Here is a 27,101-nt window from a genome sequence, read left to right as displayed (position 1 = left end):
AAATGGCAGTTTGGGTATCCTCAAGGGACTCAAATCATGTTCCTTTTCAATGTTCTTTGAATTTTAGGAAGAAAAAGAAGTCTGAAGTGGCAAGATCAGTACTGTAGGGTGAATGAGGTAAGGTTTCTCAACAAAATTCTGCTAGGTCAGCCCTTGCTACCCTTGAAGAATGAGCAGGTGTAGCGTCCTAACTTCCCTGGTCTTTTCCTCACCCATGCTGTTTTCCATTTTCTTCACACTTCGTCTTAATAAGCCCCCTTGATTATCCTGCCTCTTTCAAGAAAATCTATCAAGATTACCCCTTTGGAATCCATAATGTTTTGAACAGACCTCTGCCTTGAATTTAGCTGACCTAGAGATGCCCTTGGAAGTCACTGTTTTAATTGCATCTGCTTTTTGAAGCCATCCTAATAAGACTAAGACAAGTATATTACTGGGAGAACTTGTCTGCAGCCATCCACTGATCACAGAGACATGTTTCAGCACGTTTCGCTTGGAATAAGCCTTTACATGCAGGAACTGGCACCCTAGTAGCAAGACTTTTTTACTTACCCTCATATATTTTGGTTGTTAGAGTCTTGTTGAATATATTGTTGCAGAAGCGTGAGTCAGAAAGAACTCAACTCGAAAATCTTAAAGAGCAAAGTTTATTGCCGGTGGCCAGAGTGTTAGCTAAAGCCCAAATCACTCTGACCCCGAAGTGAGCAGGGGAACAGGGTTTTATACAAGAAACACAGAACGATTAAAATAGACTTGTCTTGTCACCTGGGGTGGTAAATTCCAGCAGACCCTTATCCTGTAAGTGGGAGTAAACCCACCAATAAACCCTTATCTTTTTTGTACAGATGGGCTAAGTTTTTATCCTGTTTGTTCAGGTGTCCTTGGGTCATTCTGACCTTCGTGGGTTTTTTCTGTTTATTTATTATTTTTCCATAGGGTGAGGTGTGTGTGGGGGGGGAGTTAGGTGAGATGGGGCTGAAAGGACTTAGTGGATACCTAGTTTAAATGGGGGCTGTTAGTAGTCATGCTATAACATTCCCCCCCCCCCCAGTTGTACACTAGCTTAAATCATTGAGCAATTTACACCGTCCCCTTGTTCTAGGTGTTCATATGGCTGAGAGAGGACAAGTAGTTTAATAGATTCTATTCAGGACTGTATAAATTTAATGAGGGCGTTAAATACACAGTGCCCAAATATTAGGGTGAGAATCAGAAATAGGACGGGGCCCATTATTCCTGTAAGTAATGAGGTTAACCAAGGGCTCCAATTGAGTAGTCTTTGATACCAGTTCTGCCGGTTTTCTCTCTCTATGGCAAGTTTCTAAGTTTTCACGGACTTTCTGGAGTGTGTTAGTTATGACCCCAGAGGAGTTAGCACAGAAACAACAGGCTTCACCTAAGACTGCACACAAGCTGCCTTGGGCTAGGAAAAGGAGATCTAGGCCTCGTCGGTTTTGGAGAACTACCTCCGCTAGGGATTGAATTTGGTCATTGAATTTGTTGTACTGGAGGTCACTTAAAATGACGCCTATCCTGGAGGATAGTAGGGTCAGGTCCATGTCACCTTTTATAAGGGTGGCCGTGCCTAGGGCAGTAGTGCCAGCAACTGATAATCCAAGTAGGAGTGGCTCGTTTGTAGCATATAATCCTGGGGGCTCAATCAGGTTGAATCCTTCTTCCCCTCCATAAGCATAGATTAGGGGCAAAATTTGCACTAATGTACATATTTCTGTACATTACAGGTGGACCCTGTTATGCAAGTCTTAAAACCATCAGAACAGGCAAACCAAGTATGTTGTGGGCTAATCTAGGAGGTTGTTGAGTTGATAGTAATATTAGTAGAATAGATGTCTGATAAATCGGAGGCACCCAGGGAAACTATTGGGGCTGAGATGCTAGGGGAGAGGAGACAAGTGGCTTTTCCGGATATAGATTTGAGAGTGAGGGAAACCAGAGAGACAGGGCACACAGAAGAATTGATTGTTGCATTACTTTGGGTTCCTATACCTATGTAATACGGTCTTTAAACAAAGCCAGCAATGCTGTGCTAGGTCAGGGGACATTGAGTTGAGGAGGGAGTGTGTTGCCTGGAGTAATAAAAATAGACTTGGGGGTAACATTTGTGGGGTCATGGTTGGGGTGCAATGGTATTGAAGGAGTCCAGGTGAGGTTCTGTAAAGTTAGAGGATGGGGGTTCGGGGTGTTCCTCTAACATGGGGTCTTGTATATTTGATACTGGTCCCAGGGAAAGGGAGTGGGAAGAGATGATAGGGAGACACTGTATAATGAGAAGGATCCAGAGTCCTGTCCGGAGATGTACAGGTGTAAGCTATAACACATATGATTTCTGAAGAGACTCTGCATCAGTAGTTTGTCTTCTCACTTCTTTGATAAAGACTATTAATGAACAAAAGTTTTTTAAATTTTTATGAAGTCCCATCTATTTGTCTTTTGCTGTGTGTGCTTTTGTTACTATGTTAGACAATCCATTGTTAAAAGCTAGACCTGCTGAGATGGAGGCAGAGAAGATGACGTGGAGCCATGGAGCAACTGGGGTCTTTAGATCCAGAGAGGGAGAGGGACTGTGTGCTGAAGACTGGGGGGTGGGTGTGGGGAGCAGGCTTGCTGCGTATACCCTTCAGTTGGTTGATGATGCATGAAAGGGATTGTAACCATGGCAATGAGATGATATACGATAGAATGAATGGAAAACTAATGTTCTCCCATGTAAACTATCACATAATTCACAATAAAACATTTAAGAAAGAAAGAAAGAAAAAAAAAGCTAGGCCTGACAGTGTTGCCTCTGCTTTTTCTTCAAAGAATTTAATGGTTTTCGTTTGCACATTTAGGTCCTTGATTTTTTTTGAACTTGTTTTTGTGTATGGTATTTCATTTTTCTGCATGTGGAAATGCATTTTCCCAGCATCGTTTATTGAAGAACCTCTTCTTAAAGCCTTATCAAAATTCAGTTGGCCATAGACGTGTGAATTGATTTCTGCACTTTCAATTTTATTCCATTGGTCTGTGTGTCTATTGCTATACGGTTGTTGTTGTTGTTATGTGCCGTAGAGTCGGTTCCGACTCATAGCAACGCTGTCCGATGCTGTAAATCTTTAGGGGAGCAGAAAGCCTCATCTTTCTCCCACGGAACAGCTGGTAGTTTCGAACTGCTGACTACGCTACCAGAGCTCCTTATTGCTATACTAGTGCCCAGTTATTTTAATCACTGCAGCTGTATAGTATGCTTTAAACTCATGAAGTGTGAGTCCTTCTACTTCGTTTTTCTCTTTCAACATGGCTTTTGCCATTTAGGGTCTCTTGCCATTCCATATAAAGTCCTGGTGTGGTGCTGTGGATTAATGTGCTGGACTGCAAAGTCAGTTTGATCCACAAGGTCGTCAGTTCAAACTCACCAGCCGCTCCTCAGAAACCCTATACAGGGTCGCTGTGGGTCAGAACCAACTCAATGTCACTTAACAACAGCAACAACAACAAACCATTCCATATGAAGTTGAGAATTGATTTTTCTATGTCATGAAAAGACAGCTGTTGGAATTTTGATTGGGATTGCATTGAATTTATAGATCACTTTGAGTAATGTTGACATCCTAACAATATTAAGTCTTCCAACCCTGAACATGGAACATCTTTCCATTTATTTGTCTTTTTAAACCTCTTCAACAGTGTTTTATAGTTTTCATTGTATGTCCTTCATATCCCTGGTTAGATTTATTCCAAGATACTTTATTTTCTTAGATGCAATTGTAAATGAAATTGTCTCTCTAATTTCCCTTTCAGATTTCGTTCCTGATACCTGATAATGTCTTTTATAGCCTTGTTCCTCCTGGTATTTAGGATCAATAACCATGAGTTTAACAGATTTCAATGCATTCCGTAAGTCTTTCAAGCAAATTATTGACCTTGAAGATGGTTTTGGGAAAACTTTGAACTTGTCATGGGTGTCAGAAGTATAGGTGGTCTTCTGTTAACTCTTTCCTATAACTCTGTAATTGAACCCTAACCCCTTGCAGTTAGGGTCAGAAGCCTTGGGCCTTTGCCCTTATCCTGTAGTCTGGCTAACTCTGTGTAAGTATATTAAACTTTTGTACACTTATTTCAATTTGAATTGATTTTAAATTATTGAGTATATTACTGTCAACAAAACAAAAGATTTATGAAAATCTTGATGTTAATAATTATGCTAACTTGAAGAAAAATGAATTAAATGGACTAAGGAGCTCTGGTAGTGAGTGGATTACAAACTGGGCTGCTAAACACAAGGTCTGTAATTCAAATCTGTCCATTGCTCCATGGGAGAAAGAGGAGGCTTTCAGCTCCAGTACAGATTTACAGCCTTGGAAACCCTATGGGTCACTATGAGTCGGTCACTATGAGTCGGAACCATCTCGGGGGCACACAACCACCACTGCCACCAAGCATGTAATTAAATATAAATCTTACATGAATTAGTATTTATCGAAGTATTAGTTGACCATCAGCAATGATAATTACATTTAGTCACTTTTGGTATTTTTCTGACTTTCAGTCATACTGAAACTATACTTTTGAACATATTGTTCAATTTTGTCATTATGAAGTTTGTCAAGGTAAGAAGATAGAATATGTTGATTCATTTACATTTTTAGTTTGATTTACAACTTTTAGATATTAAGATACATAGCATGTAGCCTCTATTTGTATTCTTGCTTCAAAACCTGCTCAGGGAAGGCTTAGGGTCAAGAATTGCCTGATCTTTCTGGAGTCATGGAAGTTGGATAAACCCCTGAAACAATTGCCCTGAGAGAACCTTAAACCAAAAATATCCCTTGACATCTTCAAATCCAACAATAGTTTAGTTTAGCTAGTAGAAACTGTTTGCCTTGTGCATTGTGTTCTTTTAAAGAACTATCTACATAGGATCAAAGTGAAACAGTCACCCGAAAGATTAGACAGGAAGTTTAAAGGGCAGTGAGTTTATGTTAATGAGAAAGGAACAACTCAGAAAAAGAGGTTAAGAATAGTTGCACAACTCCCAGAATGTAATGTCACTGAACTGTACATGTAGAAACTGCTGCATACATACATAAAATTAAAGAAGAAAAAGTGTCTATTGTTGTTGCTGTGTGTTATCAAGCCAATTCTGACTCAAGCAACCCTAAAGGACAGAGCAGAACTGCCCTATAGGAATTCCTAGGCAATAATCTTTATTGGAGTAAATCTTCAGGGTTTTTTTCATCAATCAGAGTCGCTGATGTGTTCAAACCACTGACTTTTCAGTTAGCAACCAAGTACTTAACCATTGTGACCCCAGGGCTTCTTCAAGGATTGCCTAGGTGTTCTTAAAGAAAATCAAGTTTGGAAAAGTTGCTCCACCAAATGTCAGAATGTATGGCAACTGGGATCATATGGTAATGCTGCAGGAATAGACAAATAGATAAATAAAATTGAATAAAAAGCACAGCCGTATTCCCAACATGAACCCTTGATCACTCAAAGTATAATTACAGTGCAGAGGGAAAACCAAAGCCAATCTCGTTGCCATCAAGTGGATTCTGAGTCATGGCGACCCCACTGAAAACTCTATGGAGCACAGTTCACTCTGACACACATGGGGTCACCATGAGTTGAAATAGGCTCGGAGACAACTAGTTGGGTCTTTGGTTCTTATACTGTTGTTTTTACGTGCTGTTGAGTCAGTTCCAACTTGTAGTGACCCTGTATAGGGTCTCCAAGGCACTTAACAACAACAAATCTTTATGGGAGCAGAAAGCCTTATCTTTCTTCTCTCAGAGTGGCGGGTGGGTTTGATCTGCCAATCTTGTGGTTAACAGTCCAGTGTTGATCCTGAAGAGCTCCCAGTGCTCCCTTGCTTTTCACACTATACACCAAAAATCACCTCACAGGACATTATGGACCTGAACATACAAGGTAGAACTCTAAAGCCTGTCTTAGTTGTCTACTCCTGCTATAACAGCAATACCACAAATGGTTGACTTTAACACACAGAAATTTATTTTCTCACGATTTAAGAAGCTAGATGTCCAAATTCAGGGTGCTGACTCTAGGAGAAGACGTTCTCTCTCTGTTGGCTGTGGAGAAAGGTCTTTGCCTCTTTCAAGCTTCTGCCCCTGTCATGTGACATGACATCGCTCTTTCCCCACCTCTGCTTATCGATTTATTTGTTTCATCTCTTTGAGATCCCAAAAGAGACTGACTCAAGATGCAACCTACACTAATCTTGCCTCATTAGCATAACCAAAACAACCCAATCCCAAAAGGGATTTATAACCATAGGCATAGGGATTAGGATTTACAACACATATTTGGGAGGGGAAAATATAATTCAATCAAGAACATCAAAAAAACCAAACCCACTGCCTTTGATTTCATTCCAACTCATAGCAACTCTAAAAGATAGAATTACTCCTTAAGGTTTTTGAGGCTGTACATCTTTATGGAAACAGACTAATTCATGTTTCTCTCTTGGAGTGACTGGAGCTAATTTTCCATTTAGCAGATGAATTCTTAATCCATTGTGCCACCGGGGCTCCTTAGTAAATAACACAGCCCTTAGTAAATAATACAGGAAAACATCTTCAAGAGTTGGCAGTAGGAAATGTATTCCTAAACAAACAAAAATAAAAGCAGAAACCTTAAATAAAAGCATGTTTCATTTTACCACATTAAATTAAGAGCTTTTTGTTCATCAAATTACACTATAAAAAGAATTTTAAAAGCAACCTGCAGAACAGGGAAAACAGTTGCAACATACATAGCTATCAAAGCTAGCCAGAATATTAAAAGAGTTCTCACAAATCAATATAAGAACAGGCAACCCAATAGAAATAGGTATAGGAGTTAAGATTTACAACAGGTATTTGGGGGACGGGGGAGAGACACAATTCAATCCACAACAGTTGGGTTAAGTATTTTTTCCATTTACATCTTCATTCAAAATGCATCCATTTCACAGAAGACTGGAGTTTTGTGTGAAACTGTGGGCCCTGCTCACTGTGCCAACTACTATTGAGCCAAGGTCCAAGATCCAATGTTGTCCCAAAAAGCACAACTTTCACATAGGCAGTGCATGGAGCAGCAATTGACTCACACAGAGAATGCAGAGCAAGGTCAGCAGAGCAAGGACACATGTCCCCTATGACCAGTGGGTCACTCTCCACAGCTGACACAGGTCTAGTGCTCTACATGCACCCTTCTCATGTGCACATGGCCAGCCAAACGAACAAACAAAAATCTGTGTTGGAAGTAGTACGAATCTAGGAAATTTTGAAGTTGTCAAAAATGAAATGGAATTCATGAAGATTGATACCCTAGGCATTAGTGAGTTCTGGTAACGTAGTGGTTACGAGTCAAGCTAATAACCTCAAGATCAGCAGTTCGAAACTACCAGTGGTTCCACTGGAGAAAGATGAGGTTTTCTGCTCCTGTAAAGACTTACAGCCTCAGAAACCCTATACAGGGCCCCTATGAGTTGCAAACAATTCCACAGCACATAACCACCACCACCAAACATCTATCTGATAGTCTCTGCTTTCAGCCAAGATCCATCTGACTTCAGCAATGATATCCCTAGTTCCACGTCCTCTTCTGAATCCAGCTTGAATTTCTAACAATTCTCGGATGATATACTGTTTCAATAATTTTTTAATTATCTTCAGCAAAAATTTACTTCCATGTGATATTAAGGATATTGTTCAGTGATATCCGCATTCAGTTGGGTCTTCTCTCTTTGGAATATGCACAAATATGGATCTTTTCCAATTGGTTTACCAGGTAGCTCTCTTCCAAATTTCTTGGCATAGATGAATGACTGCCTCCAATGCTGCCTCAGATTGTTAAAATATTTCCATGTATATTCCTTGAGTTCCTGGAACTTCATATTTCACCAATGCCTTCAGTGAAGCTTGGACTTCTTCCTTTAGTACCGTTGGGTTTTGATCCTATAGTACCTTCTTGAAATGGTTGAACATCAACCATTTCTTTTTGCTACCGTGACTCCTTCCTTCTTCTTTGGATGCTTTCTGCATCATTCAATATTTTGCCTACAAGGCTCAAATTTTGTCTTCATTTCTTTCAGCTTCAGAAATGCCAAGTATGTTCTACCCTTTTGGTTTTCTAACTCCAGGACTTTCCACATCTCATTCTAATATTTCACTTTGTCTTCTTGAGCTGCCCTTGAAAATTTTCTGTTCAGTTCTTTTATTCCTCATTTCTAGTTGCTTTAGCTTCTCTACACTCAAGAACAAATTTCAGAGTCTTTTCTAGCGTGCATTTTGGTCTTTTTTCCCCTTTTCTTTCCTGTCCTTTTAATGACCTTTTGCTTCCTTCCTGTATGATATTCTTGATGTCATCTCACACTCTTCTCTGTCTTTCGGTCATTAGTGTGTAATGCATCAAATCCGTTCTTTAGATGGTCTGTAAATTCAGGTGAGATACATTCAAGGCCATATTTTGGCTCTCATGGATTTTTAAAAATTTCTTCAGCATCAGCCTGAAGTTGCATATGAGCAACTGATGCTCCACAGGTAACCACTAGCCTTGTTTTGGCTTATGATATTGAGCTTCTCCATCGTTTCTTCCCACAGATGTAGTCAATTTGATTTCTGTGTATTCCATCTGATGAGGTCTATTTGTATAGTCACCTTTTATGTTGTTTAAAAAAGGTTTTTGCAATGAATAAGTCTTGCAAACTTCTATCACGTGTTCTCCAGCATCATTTATATCACCAAAGTCATATTTTCCAAGTACTGATACTTCCTCTTTGTTTCCAATTTTCACATTCCAATCACCAGTAATTATCAATTCATCCTGGTTGTACGTTTGATCAATTTCAGACTGAAGAATTCTTTAATTTCACCATCACTGGCTTTAGTGGTTGTTGTGTAAATTTTAACAATAGTGGTATTAACTAGTCTTCCTTGCAGGCATATGGATATTATCCTATCACAAATAGCATTGTACTTTAAAATAGATCTTGAAATGTTCTTTTTGATCATAAATGTGTTGCCATTCCTCTTCAATTTGTCATTTCTGGCATAGTAAATCATATCATTCATTGTCAGATTCAAAAATCCATTTCAGCCCACTAATGCCTAGGATATCAATCTTCATGAGTTCCATTTCATTTTTGACAGCTTCAAATTTTCCTAGATTTGTACTTCTTCCAACACAGATTTTTGTTTGTTTATTTGGCTGGTGCATGTAGAGCACTAGACTTGTGTCAGCTGTAGGGAGTGACCCACTGGTCATAGGGGACATGTGTCCATAGTTGAAACTGACCTTGCTCTGCATTCTCTATGTGAGTCCATTGCTGTTCCATGCACTGCCTATGTTAAATTTGTGCTTTTTGGGGCAACATTGGATCTTGGACCTTGGCTCAATAGTTTGGTATTGTGAGTTGGCACAGTGAGCAGGGCCCACAGTTTCACACAAAGCTCCAGTCTACTGTGAAATGGATGCATTTTGAATGAAGATGTAAATGGAAAAAAATACTTAACCCAACTTTTGTGGATTGAATTGTGTCCCTGAAAAATACCTGTTGTAAATGTTAACTCCTATACTTATTGCTATAATCCCATTTGGGAATGGGTTTTCTTTGTTCTCTTTAGAGGCCATGTCAGTGTAGGGTATGTCTTAAGCCAGTCATTTTTGAGATCTAAAAAGAGCAGATTAGGCACAGAGAACCAAGCAGATATGAGGAAACATAGATGCCATGCCACATGAAGGTCACCAAGGAACAGGAGGAGTCAAAGAAAAGATGCTGAAAAGAGAATCTTCCCCCAGAGTCAATAGAGAGACAGAAAGCCAGCACCCTAAATTCAGGCTTCTATACTCATAAACTATGAGAAAATAAGCTGTTGGTTAAAGCCACCCACTTGTATTTTTCTAAGACGCCACTTTTAGATTTCTATTAGTTTGTACAAATACTAAGGTACTTAAATCTGAAAATATGCTCATTGATTTTTTTTTTTTTTAATATGGCACTCTAGAAATGTAAGGAATTCTGTCTCAATTAAAACCTCTTATTGAGGATTAGGGGTCCTGTATAAGATTATAAGATTACTCAATGTTATTTGGTATAATTGTTTCCCCCTATTCATAAAGTAAGCAATCCTGCTCTTTTGTTTAATTTTATGCAAAACGAAAGTGTTCAAATTACTGCTTAATGGATTTTTGTTAGGAGAGAATTTTTAGTAAAGAAAGCTAATGTTTAGGTACACTTATAAATTTCTCATAAGGAGCTCTGGTAGCGTAGTGGTTACGAATCTGGTATCGAACCTTAAGGCTTTCTGCTCCCATAAAGATTTACAGCTATGGGTCAGAATCGACTCGACAGCACTTAACAACAACATAAGTTTCTCATACTTATGACCTCAGAGCTATATTAAAGTTCTCTTCAAGGAATAGCTGAAAGTGGGAACTTTCCATACTCTGCCTGTATTAAAGCTTTAGATAGGACAATTATAGTTGCATTCCCACCGATTTGAAAACAACATTAAGCTGCTTGTTTGTAGTAATTTTCAGGTCTGTATCATCTTCCACTGATTGAGACTACCAGAATCCACCTATGCATAGCTGCTGATCTGTTTATATGATTTTCGTTTCGTTGAAAGCTTACAGAGCAAATCAGTTTTCCATCCAACAATTTATACGCATTTTGTTTCCTGACATTGGTTGCAGGACTGGGTTTTTATTGAGAAAAAAACTCTGCTATTGGGTCAGATTGCTCCCTTCTGGGTCTCCCATTCCTCAGCGGATACGCCTGATGGTTTTGTTGGTGACTTTCTTCTCAGCTAAGGTAGTTGTTGTTAAGTGCCTTGTTGGGTGGGTTCCAACTCATAGAGACCCTGTATAGGGTTACTGAGAAGTGACTAGTGGGTTTGAACTGATGACCCTGCAATTAGCAGTCCAGTGCTTATCCTAGAGTGCCACACCAGGACTCTTATCAATGCCGTGGCTTTCACTGCACTGCCATTGGCTGATCTTATTGCCTGTAGCATCCCTGAGCAGAGAGCACCCATCCCTACAGATCAGCTGTGCGGGCATGGGGAAGCCTGTTATTGAGGGAGCTGAGGCAGGTCTGTGAAGCATTCATCTAAGTCTCAGTTTTTGCCTAAGTGAAATGGGTTTGCCAGGTAATCTCCCCTGACATGAGTAACCCCCCCCCCCCCACGGGTCTAAAGTCCCCAAGTGCTCCATCTCTCCACGTCATCATTTATGCCTCCATCTCAGGCATCACTATTTCTCTGGGTAGGGTCTCGCTCTCTGCTCTTCTTCCCTGATGTTCCCAGGAACCTCCGCTCCTAGACTGAAAAGTTAATCACTCCCCTCCTTGCTACAAAACATCTACCTTTACATTTCCAACCCTCACAAGCAGTCCTGATAACAATTATTCACTATTGTATCACAAGAGATCCATCCGCATTTCCTTTCACCAGCCCCGCCTAGACAGATTGGATACTACTCAGTGGAGATTCTACCTTCCTTCATGCCCTCTGAATCTAGGTTCCCTCTTGAAAGCTTGTAAGCCAGTCACTTCTTGCCTTTGTAGTCCCTCCATTTTGGGTAGCCAATGTCCAAGTTGCCCATCCCTGTCTACTCTGTGTATGGAGGGGATGGGAATGATCCTTGCTGTAAGGATTTGTTCCCTCTTTTGAGCTACTGCCTCCATAGGTGTAGGTCAAGTTCATCAAATTGTATCAGATTACTCTTTTTTTCCTCTTCTTTCTTTTTCTGGTTTAGCTTTGATCATCCAGCCATTGGAGCCAGCTCAAGTGGGTATTATCTGCAAGTGTGGGTGTTACTCATGACTCTTGGAGTGGCTCCAAGATGTCTTAAGAAGGTGCCCCTGGCCTGCACCTCTATTAAACACTTTTTATCAAACTTAAACTCCTAGAGCTTTCTTTCCTCTGTCCCTCCAGCCTCAAGTTCTTCAATTATAAAACGGTTGGCGTTGCAACAAGAGTCAGGGACACCAGATTTTTTAGGTTTTTTTCCCAAAGAAGTGAAAATTAACAATAATAAAAATCCTTTAAATTTAAAGGGGGTGTCAGAAAACCATAATCAGCTAGTTAAGACTTTAATTTTGTTTGAATACATGGTGCTTCCAATAGTTTTATTGTGGTGATGATGCTAAAAACCCAGATCACTTTAAAATCCTTTGTAGGGGCAGGTAGGATGAGCTTGGAGGCATAGATGAGTCTTTGGGCAAGAGAAGAATGGCATTCTTGCACTGCTTGCTCAGAAGTGGGTTATGACTGCCCCTTGCTCCCCACCCTTAGCTTCCATGCAGCGAGCCTACACCAAGTGGTTTTGCTCACCACTGGAAGTCTGTTTTCAAGTACAGTCATGCATTGCTTAATGTTCACGATTCATTATATACAAACAGTTCCTGGATTACAAATGAGTCCATTCCTAAATCTATCTTTAAGTGGGAACACATTTGTACTCAGTTTGTATCTAAGGTCAGTTAAGTCAAATGTTTGTCTAGTATATAGTACACAGTGTACCTTTCTTCCAGATACACTAAAACATCTCTAACAACAATGCAATGACAGTAATGATGTTGTTGCTGTTGGTTTTAAGTTTTTATTGTGAATTGAGTGAAAGTTTACAGGGCAGATCATCAGTTTTACATTCAATAAATCATATACTTTGTTTCATTACAACGAATATAATCCCCTCCATGTACCATCACTTAACAGTATTTCTCTCTATTCATTTTAGCTCTTTTTTTAAACACTCAGGCATATATAATAATTTAAACCACCAAAGGGCACATTCTGCAAGTCTGCCTCCTGGCCACCAGCTTTCAGTCCCTCTCCATGTCCCCATCTCTGCCTCTATCTCTGGTGTCGCTGCTTTTCTGGATAAGGTCCTGCATTCTGCTTGTGCTCTTCTCCCTTGATGGTCCTAGGGTCCTCTGTTTCTGGACTAACTACGCCCCCATTTTTGTTACAAAACTTCTACCTTTACAATTGTGACAGTTGCAATTAGTCAGGATATCAATTACTGTTTTCGTGTGCATCTCAAAGTAACGCCTAGTTGTTATTATGGGCTATTATATGTACCTCAAATTTTTCATATAATGGGTTTTACAGGGGCTGGTACCATGGATGTATATATGAGTGCAGTCAGACACCCCCACCCCAATGGACATTATGAGGCACATGACTGTACTGCCTGCCTATAATTTAATTTTAGAACAAGTTAAATGATATTTAAATGAATTGAACTTTAAAATGCACTCCTTCCAAAATTCTTCTTCTTGCTATTGAGCACTTTGGAGGGATTCAGTGAGGTGCGACAGGATGTGCTCCTGACCCTGTGCTAAGGTACTAAAGGGGCTGCTAGGGTTCCTGCGCTGGGAGGTGGGGATGCAGAGCCCAGAGATTCAATTTCAAAAAGAGAATTGTTTTTCTTCTCTAAACAATAAAAATTTGTAAGAAATTAAATGTTTAGAACTTAATTATGCTTGAAGCCATTTTTTTACCCTTTTTTTGGAGGTATACTTTGTTGTTGTTAAGTGCCGTCGAGTTGGTTCTGACTCATAGCGACCCTCAATAGGGTTTCTGAGGCTGTAGTGTTCAATGATGCATACAGAACATTCCATTCATTTCCAAAAGTTCCCTCATGCCCTTCCCAGTCAACCTACTTCCCCACAAGACACCCACTAATTGGTTTTCCTTTACTGTTGTTGTTGTTATCGTTGTTAAGTGTCATTGAGTGGGTTCCAGAGGACCAGCTGGTGGATTTGAGCTGCCAAACTAGCAGTCCAGTGCTTATCCTACAGCGCCACACTAGGACTCTGCTTACTATAGATGAGTTTTACCTGGTTTATTGTTTCATACAAATGGAATGATTGCTTTTTAAGTGCCTTGGAGTCGGTTCTGACTCATAGCAAGCCTGTATAGGGTTTCTAAGGAGCAACCATTGGGTTTGAACTGCTGACCTTATAGTTCGCAGTCCAGTGCTCGTCCTCTTGTGCCACACCAGGACTCCACACTCCTACAGTATTTCTCCTTTGAGTCTCAGTTCTTTTGCTCAACCTTATGTCTATAAGATTTCATCTATATTGCCCCATGTACCACTAGTTTTATTATCTTTCATTGTCAAATAATATTCCATCGTAGTGTTTCTTTTTCAATTCTGAAGTTGTTAGACACGTGGGCTGTTTCTAGTTTTTTGCTATTATGGATCAAACTACTTCAGATATTTGAGTACAAGTCTATTTGCAGACATACTGCAGTAGTGTGCTGGAGTCACCTCAGCAGAGCCAGTTTTGTGAATCTCTTCCTGCCTCGGGTTTAATGATGTCCTGTTGGAGAACTTGAAATAAGCTATGGTGAGAAATCAGCACATGTTACAAATTAGAATTTTTGTTTTTGTTGGAGAGGTTGTTAAATATTTACCAGCATACCACTGGACACATGCTTTCATTTCACCTAGGAGTGAGATTGCTGGATTGTATGGTATGTCAATGTTTAACTTTACAAGAAACTGTTTCTGAAGTGATTGCACTATTTTACATCCCCTGAAGCAACGTATGAAAGTTCCAGTTGCTCCACATTCTCATCAACATGTGGTATTGCAAATCTATTTTTCTTTTTTTAATTTAGCTATTGACTGGTGATGATCCAAATAGAAAAGGGCTGATGATAAATGGGGGTTATATGACAGTCCCTTAAGCAGAACTTTTGTCTCTCTTATAGGCAGAAATAGCACTCAATCATGACAAGTTGAAGCAGGTGGATATTCCCTAACCTAGTGACCTCCCTCTGATCTTTCTCACTTCACTATGAAGGAACACTGAGTCTCCACACAGGAAAATAAAGTCATTTCAAAGACATCAGGCTGTTCATACTTTTGGGGAAATATTTAAAAATCAAATCTCTTGCCAACCCAGTGAATCCTTTCCGCAAAGGTAGAAAATAATGAAACAGCTTTATTATCTAAAGAGACCTTAAACCAGACTCAGTGTCTAACTGCCCCACAGGGTTTCCAAGGCTGTCATCTTTATGAAGGCAGACTGCCACCTTTTTTCCCCAAAGAGTGGTTGGTGGGTTCCTGTCAAGCGCTTAATCAATGAACCACCAGGGTTCTTACAAATACATTTGAACATCAGGTTTATTCTAAGTAGTTATTCTATATTCACATGAGGAGACCATCTTAATTTCAGAAAAATTCCAAATGAGTGAGCACTCCCTGCCCGGATTCGGAAACTCTTATGGTCGGCCTCAAGTGACCAGAAAAAAAATGTCCCGCTTAATAAGTCATGGCACAATTGGGGTTAAAACCCAAGGTACCTAGGCCTCTCCCCCACTGCGCCTGCGCGAGCGAATTTACCCTAGACCCTGACGTTTCAGACAGCCCCTCCTAATCCGGAACACGACCTACATTCCGCCGGTCCTGCCGTGATGGGCGTGACTATAATCCAATAAAAATGGAGGGCTGAGTCCCGCAGAGCCAATGGCGGAGTCCTAAGGGACTGTGGAGGCAGACCCTGCGAGGAAGCAAGAAGACAGGCCCAAGATGGAGGCGGTGGCGGCTGTAGCGGCGTGACAGGTGAGGGCGGACCCGGCAAGGCTAGGTTTCTGGAGCGGTTGTCAGGCACGGGCAGGGAGTCCGGACCGAAAGCTCAGCTCCAGGATGGCTGCGCCTGGACCCCGGTGCCCCCTCCCGGAACCGGAGGAGTGGTGTGACCCGGGGCGAGACCATCATCGTCAACGGGGTGGGGGGTGGGTAGACAGAATAGGTGGGCAAGGCGGTTGGTGATGGTTTCGCCCGCAGCGAGTGGCAGTGCGCTTGCGCAGTGTTGAAACGCTTCCGGTGGGTGGGGCCGGGCCGTTTTTTTGACGGCTTGTGGCGTAGTGTACCCATGATTTCCTCTTAGTCCCACTAAAGTGTCTGATGACCCATTCTTACCTACTCTAGAGAGAGTGTGGAGAATGTGGCACAGTACCCGCTTTCCATGTTCTGGATCAATGTCTGAGAATTTTTCCTTCACCCCTCTTTAGTCTTCCTCAGCTTCCTTCGGGTGTCGTGGTGTGGCGCCCTGGGTTAAGGCGCTGAACCGCAAAGTCGGTTTGAACTGCAAGGTCGGCATTTCAAGCTCACCAGTTGCTCCTTGGAAACCCTATACAGGGTTGCTATGGGTTGGAACCGACTACACAGCACTTACCAACAACAAGGCTTCTTCCCTCATCCCCATTTCACTTTACATTAGTAATAACGTCTGTGACCCCTCATAAATTGTCCAAGAGACTGTTGGATTTTCCTCTCCCTCCACCTTACTCCCGGCCTATCTCCCCACAACAGTGTCTGGCGATCAACCATTACCCCATCCCTGTTTGGCTCAATGTCTGGTTGACCTCTATTATCCACCTTTTCTCCCTGTTACTGCCCCTTTGACCCCTACTACATCTCCAGCATAGTATCTGGTGACTCCCGTTACCCACCTAACATCGAATCTGTTGATCTGCCCATCAACATTATACCCCAGGACTTAGGGATGCCCATAGTTCTGGTATGGCACTGTAGGATAAGCACTCGACCACAAGTTTCAAACTTAACCAGCCGCTCCTCAGAAACTCTATACAGGGTGGCTATGAGTTGGAACTGACTCAACAGCACTTAGCAACAACATAGTGCATTTAAGAACACTGGTACAGTCCTCTCTTCCTCCAAATTAAGAGCAATGTTATCTCATGATCCACCCACCATTCCCTGTCAGTTTCTGCGATTCTTCCCTTACCACAGTGTGGAACAGATTCTGTTCGTGTCCATTATGTCCCTAACAGTGTGTGCTGTCTTCCCCATTAGTCCCCAGTGCCCGTCACAATGTACTGCATATTACTGTGCCCTCCAGGACAGTGTGTGCTGCCTTCCCACCCCATCCTCTGACGTGAATCTGAGACCTTGGTGGTCTAGACAGATCCTGGCTCTGCTTCAGGTGATAACAAAATTCCTTGGGCTGTTGTGTGACGAGTAGGCTGCAAGGGACAGCGTGGAGCATGGAGATTGGATTTTATTTTGTTCCCTGCCACTCTACTTCTAGAATACTATTCTGGGACTTCTAAGTTCCTCCTTCTCTCTAGGAGCCCCATGGAACCTGTCCAGCCCTACCTCAGCCTGTCTTGACGAAGTCCTAGGCTCCATGGAGCTGCCACGGGCACCCCCCGCCAACGGGGCTGAGCCAACCCGGTCAGTGGGCACCGTCAAAGTCTACCTGCCGAACAAGCAGCGCACGGTGGTAAGTCCGTAGGTGTAAAACTGGCAGGGACTGGAGCTAGATTCAGTTGTAGGTCTGGAAGGGAAGGGTGACAAGGAGTGGGAAGGGACCTTTGTGGAGGAGTGGAAGGGTGTGCTGGAGCCCCTAGTGGGCACTGAGGGCCCCCACATATGCACCCACACACAGGTGACTGTCCGGGATGGCATGAGTGTCTACGACTCTCTAGACAAGGCCCTTAAAGTACGGGGTCTCAATCAGGACTGCTGCGTGGTTTACAGACTCATCAAGGGGTAAGTGTGGTATACGCACACCCTCCCCCAGCCCACCCACTACGTGCCTATCTTCAGAGTCACCTGACTCCTTTCTACAATAGAGTCTTCCAGTATTCTTTTCTCTGTTTTGTGTCATCGTTAGGTGCCATTGAGTCGATTCCTACTCATAGCAACCCTCTATGGTGGGGGAGTAGGATTGCCTCTTCAGGTTTTCTTGGATTTCTTCTTTACAGAAGCAGATCACCAAGTCTTCTATAGAGCAGCTTGATGGGCTCAAACAGCCAACCTGTTGGTTATTAGCTGAGTGCTTAACAGTTTGCACCACCAGGGCTCCTTAGTCTTTCATGAGTTCAGTTAATTCATAAGTTCATCCATCTTTTCTTAGTTCGTTAGTTTGCTGCCTTGTAAGATCAGCAAGTCCTCATGATGCCCCATTGCAAAAGGAGTTCATCTCTTTTGTTCTTTCACTGTTTCAGTAAATGTTCAGCTCTCTGCAGTTTTCCCCACTCTCTGCTGAATTGAGCCTTAGACCATTTGCTATTCTGTTTTGGGATCCCTTCATTTTTTTCTACTACACGTTGCTTTGTATTCATTGGTTTCATGTTTTCTTATCCCCCCCGTTTCAGGGGCATACTGTATATTTCTAATATTAGGTGATTTATTCACTGTCTCATTTGCTCCTCACCTTATGATCTTCACTGTCCTGCCACTCACTACCCTGTGGCCTTGGATCTCAGTTTCTAAAATCGGGACAAGGAATAGTAACTGGTTCCTAGGGTTGCTGTGATGAGAATTAAGCTTGCCAGATATTACTCCAGGGCTTGGCAGGATTTCTAGGGAGGGAGTTCCATGACTCCTGTCCATCCCCCCACTCATTCTTCCATGCCCTCTGCAGGCGAAAGACGGTCACTGCCTGGGACACAGCCATTGCCCCCCTGGATGGCGAGGAGCTCATTGTCGAGGTCCTCGAAGATGTCCCATTGACCATGCACAATTTTGTGAGTGCAGGGTGGCTAAGAGGGACAGACTGTGGGAGGGCAGTGGGTCCTTCACCTGGACTCAGCTTCTCTTTATCTGTGGCAGCAGGTACGAAAGACATTCTTCAGCCTGGCGTTCTGTGACTTCTGTCTTAAGTTTCTGTTCCACGGTTTCCGCTGCCAAACCTGCGGCTACAAGTTCCACCAGCATTGCTCCTCTAAGGTCCCCACAGTCTGTGTTGATATGAGCACCAACCGCCAACAGTGAGCCTGGCCAGAGCGGGAGGAGGTGGGGGACAGCGTCCCAGTCATAAGGCCCTTACAACTGACCTGTGTCCCTTCTCTATATACCCTTTTCACCCTCAAGTTTCTACCACAGTGTCCAGGATTTGTTAGGAGTCTCCAGACAGCATGAGGCACCCTCGAATCGTCCCCTGAATGAGCCACTAACCCCCCCGGGTCCCAGGTAGGATACCTTAGTTGAAAGACTGATGATGGGAGAAAAAGATGTGGGGCTCCAGTGGACCACAAGCCATACTTTATTCATTTGTTTACCTGATAATGTTTTGAGTACCTACAAATGTAAGCAAGGTGATTAAGGGAGCTTGGGCAAGTCGCCTAAACTCTCTGGGCCTCAAGTTTTCTCATCTGTAACGAGAACGTAGTAATAGTTCTACCACATAGTGTTCTCATTAGGATTAAATGAGTTAATTCAAGTCCAGTGCTTTAAACAGGGTCTGGCATCAAGTAAATCATCAGTTCTTATTAATTATATATAAGTTTCTAACTGCTTTCTTAATTCTTGTAGTATAACCATGCCCCAAGCCTTTCTATTTTGAAATGCATGTTATTTTATCATAATTTATTTTAGTTTTATTGTTCCTTAATGTTAAGTATTAGAATACAATAATATATATTTGAATGTTATTTCTCTAATATATCATAACTTTATATAGCGTATACTTTATATGTATATATTGTCTATTTTGTGACATGCGTATTTATACAGTATATGTTACTGTGTAATATGTATGTACTGCATAATCATTTATATTTTTATAGAATCTAGAATATACATTTTGTATAATATCTAAAATAGTAAATTTAGGGCATTATATTGATTATTTTAATTGTAAGTGTATAGTACATCCTGGGTTACAAATGTTTACTCACTTTGAAACAATTAAACTCAGCCCCTGTTAGCAACAAATTCTTCATCACAGTCATTTTCAATGCAGATTTTAAGTCACTGAAAAGGCTTTGAACCTTGCCTTGCACTAAAAGTAAGGCCAAATAAGACCTGTATGCACATGTTTCAACTTAACTTACAAATTTGACTGAAAGACACACTTAGAAGCTCTGTTCATAGCCAGGGGAACCTGCCTGTATATTGCTTAATTACCTATGAATTTCATTTCAGGATAATGGAGTACACATAGAGATATATTTTTATAACATTATAATATGTATAACATTATTGTAACTTGTATATTTTTAAAACATTATATTGCTATGGCTTCTCTGTGGGTGGTGCAAACAGTGAAAGCATTTAGCTGCTCTCTTGGTGGCATGTCTACCCAGAGGCACCTTGGAAGAAAAAAACTTACAGATACATACTTAAAACAAGAAAAAAGGTCTGGTGAGCTACTTCTCAAAGATCTGCCATTGGAAACCCTGTGGAGCACAGTTCTCCTCTAGCACTAATGGGATTGCCATGGCATCAGTTGGAATCCACTGGACAGCAACTAGTCGCCTTTGGTTTGATCATTTTAATATACAGAGATACTATGAGTTTGGTTTCAGATCATCAGTTCACAATTTGCAAGAAAGCAAATATTGTAATAAAGCGAGTCATGAGAATTTTTTTATTTCTCAGTGCATACAAAAGTTGTGTTTTTACATATGAGGGGGCTTTAAAAAATTTAAAGAAAATTGTAGGATAATGGAATTTTGCATGAACTTTTTGAAACCCACTCAAAACTAGTTCATTAAATGTGCAAAAGCATTATGAAAAAGCTTGACCTATTGTAAAAATAACCGAAATGTGCCACCCAGACCAGAAGTGAGCACATGCTGTTAGAAAAATGGCACGGATAGACTTGCTTGTTGCAAAGTTACCACAAACCTTCAATTTGCAAAAACCATGATAGCTGTAAAGCGCAATAAAATGAAGTACAGTAAGACGAGGGATGCCTGTATATAGTATGTTACTGTTGTTAAGTGCCATCGAATTGGTTCTGACTCATAGTGACCCTCTATAAAGTTTCCGAAGAGCAGCTGGTGAGTTTGAGCCACCAACCTGTGGTTCAAACCGACCTTGTTGTCCAGTGTTTATCTTACCACACCAGGGCTCCTGTATATATGATACGTTGTATATTGTATAATACGTATTCAAACTATATTCCTAATTGTGATTCCCCTTCACTTTCCGTGTGGCTTGCTCTCCCTCCTTTAGGTCTTGGCTCGAATGTCACCTTTTCAGAGCTCTGCTTGACACTTCTAGTGACACTTTCTCTCGCCTTAGTTTGTGTAATTATTTTCCCTTTATTGTGCTTATCACTGTTGGGCATATTAAGTATCTCTTTCTTTGTTTCTTGTTTCTCTCTTGCCCTCCTAGTATGTCAGCTCTATAAGGGCAAGAACTTTTATTTGTTCTGTTCACAATTTTCTCTCCAACACCTAGAACAGTGTCGGGCACACAGCAGGCATTCAGTACATGTCTGCAGAACCAATGAGTAGTTTTAATAACATTGGATGTTTACTCGTTGTGAGCTCAGTGCATGTTTATGATGGGGTAAGGGGCTTTATTGGTCTCTGATTCATTAAGCAGTGATTTCATAGCCTTTTTCCTGTCAGCTCCTGCACCCAGCATCGTGACCCTGAGCACTTCCCCTTCCCTGCCCCGGCCAATGCCCCCCTCCAGCGCATCCGTTCCACATCCACTCCCAATGTTCATATGGTCAGCACCACAGCCCCCACAGACTCCAGCCTCATCCAGGTTGGTCGTGAGGGGTCAGTAATGGGGGACCACTGGGCAGAGGGGAGAGCCATTCCTGTTGCATCGGTGTCCTCTCTTTGACTCCTGTCCTCTTTTTCTAGCTCACTGCCCAGAGTTTCAGCACTGATGGTGAGCCATCCCCTACCTGCACCCCGAGCTCTACCCCTGCCCCGCTTGCCTCCACTCACATCCTCTCCACAACCTCAGCTGCTGGGACTAGAGGTGGTGGTGATGGAGTCCCTCGGGGGAACCCCAGCCCAGTCAGCATGTCCTCGGGGAGGAAGTCCCCACATTCCAAGTCACCTTCAGAGCAACGGGAGCGGAAATCCTTGGCTGATGACAAGAAGAAATTGGTAAGCTCAAGGGGAACCACTTAGGGGAGCACCAAAGAGTGAGGGATGTGGGCAGGTCTCTCAGATGCTACCCATCTGACCCACAGAAGAACCTGGGGTACCGAGACTCAGGCTATTACTGGGAGGTGCCACCCAGTGAGGTACAGCTACTGAAGAGGATTGGAACAGGCTCATTTGGCACTGTGTTTCGTGGGCGATGGCACGGTGATGTGGCTGTGAAAGTGCTCAAAGTGGCCCAGCCCACAGCTGAGCAAGCCCAGGCCTTCAAAAATGAGATGCAGGTGCTCAGGTAAGAGTACACTGGTGTGTGGATGGGAGGGGGTAGCGTGGGGTGGCAGGGACAGACCTGGGAGTTGCCTCCTTGAAAATGGACCTCACCCATCGTAAGTTGTTTCTCTGTCAAGGATGTCCCAATACCCTCTGAGAAATGGGTATGTTTAGAGCAGAGCTTCAAACCAATTCCAAACAGTTCAGTAGTTAATTGCCCTCATTAACAAGGGTTACATATGCTTTGCATAGCAACCAAGTCTGTTGCCTGTGCTCAAAAATGACGGCTGATTACACCACTTTTAATGTGTGTTGATTTCCATAGTTTGGCCAATAATGTTGCTCTCCAGAAGTTCTGCCACAGTCTTTGCTCCTGAAAGTTTTGGGAGCCTGACACAGGACGTTAGATTATTGGTGGGACTTTGAAGAGCACACACATGCAAAATAGTGCATCCAGCAGGGCATAGCTGTTTGTTTCAAACTAGAATCAAAATACTACAGGCAGCAGATGTATCTATGTGGTGCATATGCGACCCTTGTATACAATGGCATTTACTGAACCATTTTAAACTGGTTTAGAGGGCATCTTAAGGTTTGTGCTAATGTTAATAGTGATTGGTGGCTATGCCCCTCCCTCCCGGCAACTGTGGGCCTTCTCATTTCCCTCCTGTGTAATGTGTGGGATGCTCGCACAGCATTCCTGTTGTTGTGCCACTTTCATGAACAGCATGTGAGTTAACTGCATCGCCAGGAGGGCTTGTGTTCTGCCTTGCCCTCGTTTATGCAACATCATTAATATTATGTTTATTATGCTGTGGTCTTGTTGTAGGGATTGTAATAATACCATGATTTGAAAAGCAGTACTCATTATAAGTATAAACTGATCCTCATTTCATTAGTTATGGTAATTGCAATCATGAATGTATAATTCATGCTATTTAATGCAGTCATGCTGAGAAACCCTGGTGGGCCCTTTTTGCTCCTGTAGTTACTAGCACTCCTGGGGATGCTGATGTGGGCTCTTTCTCTCTGGTGACTGGGCATAATTCTGTTAACATTGTACTTGTGCTATATTGATACTTGTCCTCTTAGTGGATGCCCCAGTCAGGAGGTCTCTGTTCCCTTCTGTGAAATGGGGATGATTTGAGCATGTTGTTAATTTGCGTAACTTTATTCTTTGCACTATGAAGAGTCCTTGTGTCATCTGAGAGTATCACTTGTGTCTCATTGATGTTATGCACATTCACGTTAGCCTTATAATTGCATTGTAATTGCAGTTCTTCTCAACTGGTTAGTTGCCATGAGTCAGTTCCGACTCATGGAGGGGAAACAATTCAAAATGAGACAGTTTCTGTGAGGTAGACCCAGGTACCCAATAGCAATGACAACAATAAGAAAGTGAAACTTACAGAGAGAGTGCTTACATTGTATCTGGTGCTGTTCTAAGTACCTCACCCATCATTTTCTTACTCATTCTTGTCACCATCCCTACAAATAGCTAATGTCCTCTCAAAGATTGCACAGGGAGTAACTAATGAATCCTGGATTTGAACACAGAACATAACAAGTCCAAATTCCGTGCTCTTTACTGCTAAGCCTCTCATGGTGATTAACAGGAATAATTATTGCATGTGATCAGTATTTTACCCTGCAGCTATCCATAGTATATTGATATATCTGTCAAGAAGATTGGCATTCCATTTACACATCCGTAAAATGGTCACAGACTTAGATAATGGTCAGAGGCAGAGGCATAAAGGGTGGTAATGGGAGGCTAGCAGACATCATTAGAGGTGCTGGCAGGCAAGGGGGTGGGGCAGTAATCCGTCCCCCTTGCTTTTGTTGGGAGACTCAGATGAGGAAGCCCCTGACATAGAACCATAGCCCAGTATACATTTCTCAAAAGACTTAATGAATTTGGCAAGCTTCCTAAAACAGAATGAAAATGAATGGCAGAAGGTGGCCATGAGCACAGAGCCTTTCCTGATGTTCAGTAAATGAATCCCAGTTGCTGTTTTCCGCCCTGCATGCAGGAAGACACGGCATGTCAACATCTTGCTGTTTATGGGCTTCATGACCCGGCCAGGATTTGCCATCATCACACAGTGGTGTGAGGGCTCCAGTCTCTACCACCATCTACATGTGGCTGACACGCGCTTCGACATGGTTCAGCTCATTGATGTGGCCCGGCAAACTGCCCAGGGCATGGAGTGAGCCCCCTGTCCTGGGAACCCTGGAAGGGCATGAGGGAACTTGGGGTGGGGGAAATGAGGTGGTCCCCATCCAATTCACCACCTGTTTCCATCCCTGCAGCTACCTCCATGCCAAGAACATCATCCACCGAGATCTCAAGTCTAATAGTATCTGCCTGTCTTGTCTAAGGGCTGGGCTAGGTCTGGGGTGTATTAGGAAAGTTGAAGCTGAGAAGGATGGCTTTTGTGGGGGACCTAGTGGGGAGGGGAGTATATTGTATAGTTCCTTTCCAGGTGGCAGAGTTGGGACTGGTGTGAAGGTCTTAATGGGGGGGGGGGGGCTCTTAGGAGTCACATGACTTTCAGGTACTGCCTTTGGGAATTCTGGTCAGGATGTGGGGAGGGCATTATGGGGAGTTTCTGGACAGGGCCAGAAGCATGGTGAGTTTGAATATCATTGGAGAGGCTTCCAAGTCAAGTCACAAGTGTGGCCCCAGGCACTATTAATGAGAAGTCCCCACGCAAGTCAAAGTTACAGATAACCTGTGTGACATTGGGGGACTTTGGGTCAGAGTCATGCATGGCTGGTGTTGATGGGAATTTATAGATCAGGGTGAGAGGGATGGCTATTGGGAGTTCCTGGAGTGACCCTTGACCCCCGCGGACATCTTCCTACACGAGGGACTCACAGTAAAGATTGGTGACTTCGGCCTGGCCACAGTGAAGACACGGTGGAGTGGGGCCCAACCCTTGGAGCAGCCCTCGGGCTCCGTTCTGTGGATGGTGAGTTGAGCCAGTCCAGACCAAGGGCATAGAGGGGTGTGAGCTCTTGGGCTGCAACATGACGAGCGCTAAGTAGCTGCCTGTGCCAGGTGTGGGAGATGGACTGCTCACTTCATGTTTCCGCTAGTGTGGGTGACTGTTGTACTCAGTGGGGTGTGGGTACAACATCTGATGACTGTCCCCCTGCCTGGTCTGGCTTATCGAAGGCGGCTGAGGTGATCCGGATGCAGGACCCGAACCCTTACAGCTTCCAGTCAGATGTCTATGCCTACGGGGTTGTGCTCTATGAGCTCATGACTGGCTCACTGCCCTACAGCCACATTGGCAGCCGGGACCAGGTGAGCCACACACCTTACCCATAATCCTTTTGGCTGAGGTAGTCCCGTCAGGTTTCCAAACCACAGATCCCCTCCTTTGCACAGACCAAAAGCATTAACGCTTCTTCCAGAAACCCAATATTTTCTGATCTGAGAACTCCCAGAAACTTTATGACTCCAGATATCCTTAATCCTCTTATTCCCATATCCACAATCTTCTGGATCTCCAAAGTCTAGAATTCCCTGAATTCCTTATACTCAGAATTCTTGTAGGCCCAAGCCATGCAGAAATTTTCTGGAGCCTTGGACATCTTTAGTCATCTGGCCTTGGTACTAAAAGTCTCCCAAGCCCCCAAATTCTAGAATCTCATTGCTCCCAGAAACAGAATCCCTTTCTGCTTCCAGTTACCCACAGTCATCCAAGTGTTGGGTATCCAACAGGCCTCTGGATCTGGGACCAATAATACTTTAGGCCCCAGACTCTTACTGTTCTCCATGGTCAAGGCCCAGAATCTCCCTGAGAACCCAGGATCCTCTAGACTCCGCCAGAGATAGCAATAGTCTCCAGGTCCCGAATACATCATTCTATAGGGCAATATGGATCCACACAGTCCCCTAGGTTCCAGACACTCACAAACCTTTAAGCTCCTGAGGGCTCGGGTCCCTGGATTCTCCCCAGACTCCAGACTTTAAAGGCCCCTGAGCCCCCAGAAACATATGGACCCCTTCTCTTCTGGACTCCAGATACCCCAAGTCCTTCACTTTTCCCAATTTAAATTCCTCTCTTCTCTAAGTGAAGACTACTGTCAGAGACCCAGAATCCTTGAATCTACAAGATACAGTTCACTGGGCCCCAGTACCCGAAATACTTAAGTTCTCTAAAAAGAAGCCATCCACATCCCTAGATACTCAGAATCCCCTGGGTCTTCCAGCCCATACCCCTGGACTACTCCTTTGTATCCCCTTCCTACCAGATTATCTTTATGGTCGGTCGTGGCTATCTGTCCCCGGACCTCAGCAAAATCTCTAGCAACTGCCCCAAAGCTATGCGTCGTCTGTTGTCTGACTGCCTCAAGTTCCAGCGGGAGGAGAGACCCCTCTTCCCCCAGGTGGGCAGGGTAGGAGGGCTGGACACCTTGGGGAGGGGGATCTGAGATGGTGGGAGACACAAAGGTGTGAATGCAAACTCTCCGAGGCTCAAAGGAGTAATAACTGTGTGTATGTGTGTGTGTGTGTGTTACCCGAGTAAGCTGGGCTCTGGGAATGTTGAGGTGCCCATAGGGGATGGGGGGTTCTGAACACTACTCCTCACCTTCACCTGCCTCCAGATCCTAGCCACGATTGAGTTGCTGCAGCGGTCACTCCCCAAGATTGAGCGGAGTGCCTCCGAACCCTCCTTGCACCGAACCCAGGCTGATGAGTTACCTGCCTGCCTACTCAGCGCAGCCCGCCTTGTGCCTTAGGCCCCGCCCCCAGTCACTAGGGAACCAATCTCGGCCTGCCACGACAAGGAGCCCTGCCCACCAACCAATCAATGTTCTGTCTCTGCCCTGATAACTGCCTCAGGATCCCCCATCCCTCACCCTGTGGGATCAGGGAGTCCCCCGTGTGCTTTACCAGTTCCTCTGGAATTGGGGGGGATACCCAAAGACTGAGATCCCTGCCTCCTCCATAATTTGGGTTCCTCTTGG

At 43.3% G+C, this 27,101-nt stretch overlaps 1 protein-coding gene and 1 pseudogene across 2 annotated transcripts; one reads left to right on the top strand and one right to left on the bottom strand.

Annotated features, from left to right (window-relative positions):
* LOC102833278 overlaps window positions 1-15,900 on the bottom strand; it is a 171,045-nt pseudogene extending 155,145 nt beyond the window's left edge.
* A 1,276-nt stretch (window positions 15,901-17,176) lies between these two features.
* Window positions 17,177-26,873, top strand: ARAF (v-raf murine sarcoma 3611 viral oncogene homolog). Of its 2 annotated transcripts, none has more exons than XM_006864222.1 (15): window positions 17,177-17,272; window positions 17,438-17,541; window positions 18,419-18,521; window positions 18,610-18,764; window positions 18,868-18,966; window positions 21,357-21,498; window positions 21,600-21,627; window positions 21,706-21,851; window positions 21,938-22,140; window positions 24,152-24,328; window positions 24,432-24,480; window positions 24,977-25,093; window positions 25,300-25,431; window positions 26,385-26,519; window positions 26,739-26,873. In XM_006864222.1, the coding sequence occupies exons 1-15, from the start codon at window positions 17,177-17,179 to the stop codon at window positions 26,871-26,873; spliced, it is 1,821 nt and encodes a 606-aa protein (XP_006864284.1). The 2 variants fall into 2 exon arrangements, with proteins under 2 accessions (XP_006864284.1, XP_006864285.1); XM_006864223.1 differs by having other exon boundaries at window positions 18,859-18,966.
* The last annotated feature ends 228 nt before the right edge of the window (window positions 26,874-27,101 follow it).

The sequence above is a fragment of the Chrysochloris asiatica genome, unplaced genomic scaffold (assembly GCF_000296735.1).
Source record: "Chrysochloris asiatica unplaced genomic scaffold, ChrAsi1.0 scaffold00062, whole genome shotgun sequence".
Taxonomy (NCBI): Eukaryota; Metazoa; Chordata; class Mammalia; order Afrosoricida; family Chrysochloridae; genus Chrysochloris; species Chrysochloris asiatica.
Note: the sequence above shows the minus strand (reverse complement) of the source record. Positions and strands in the feature narration are given on the sequence as shown.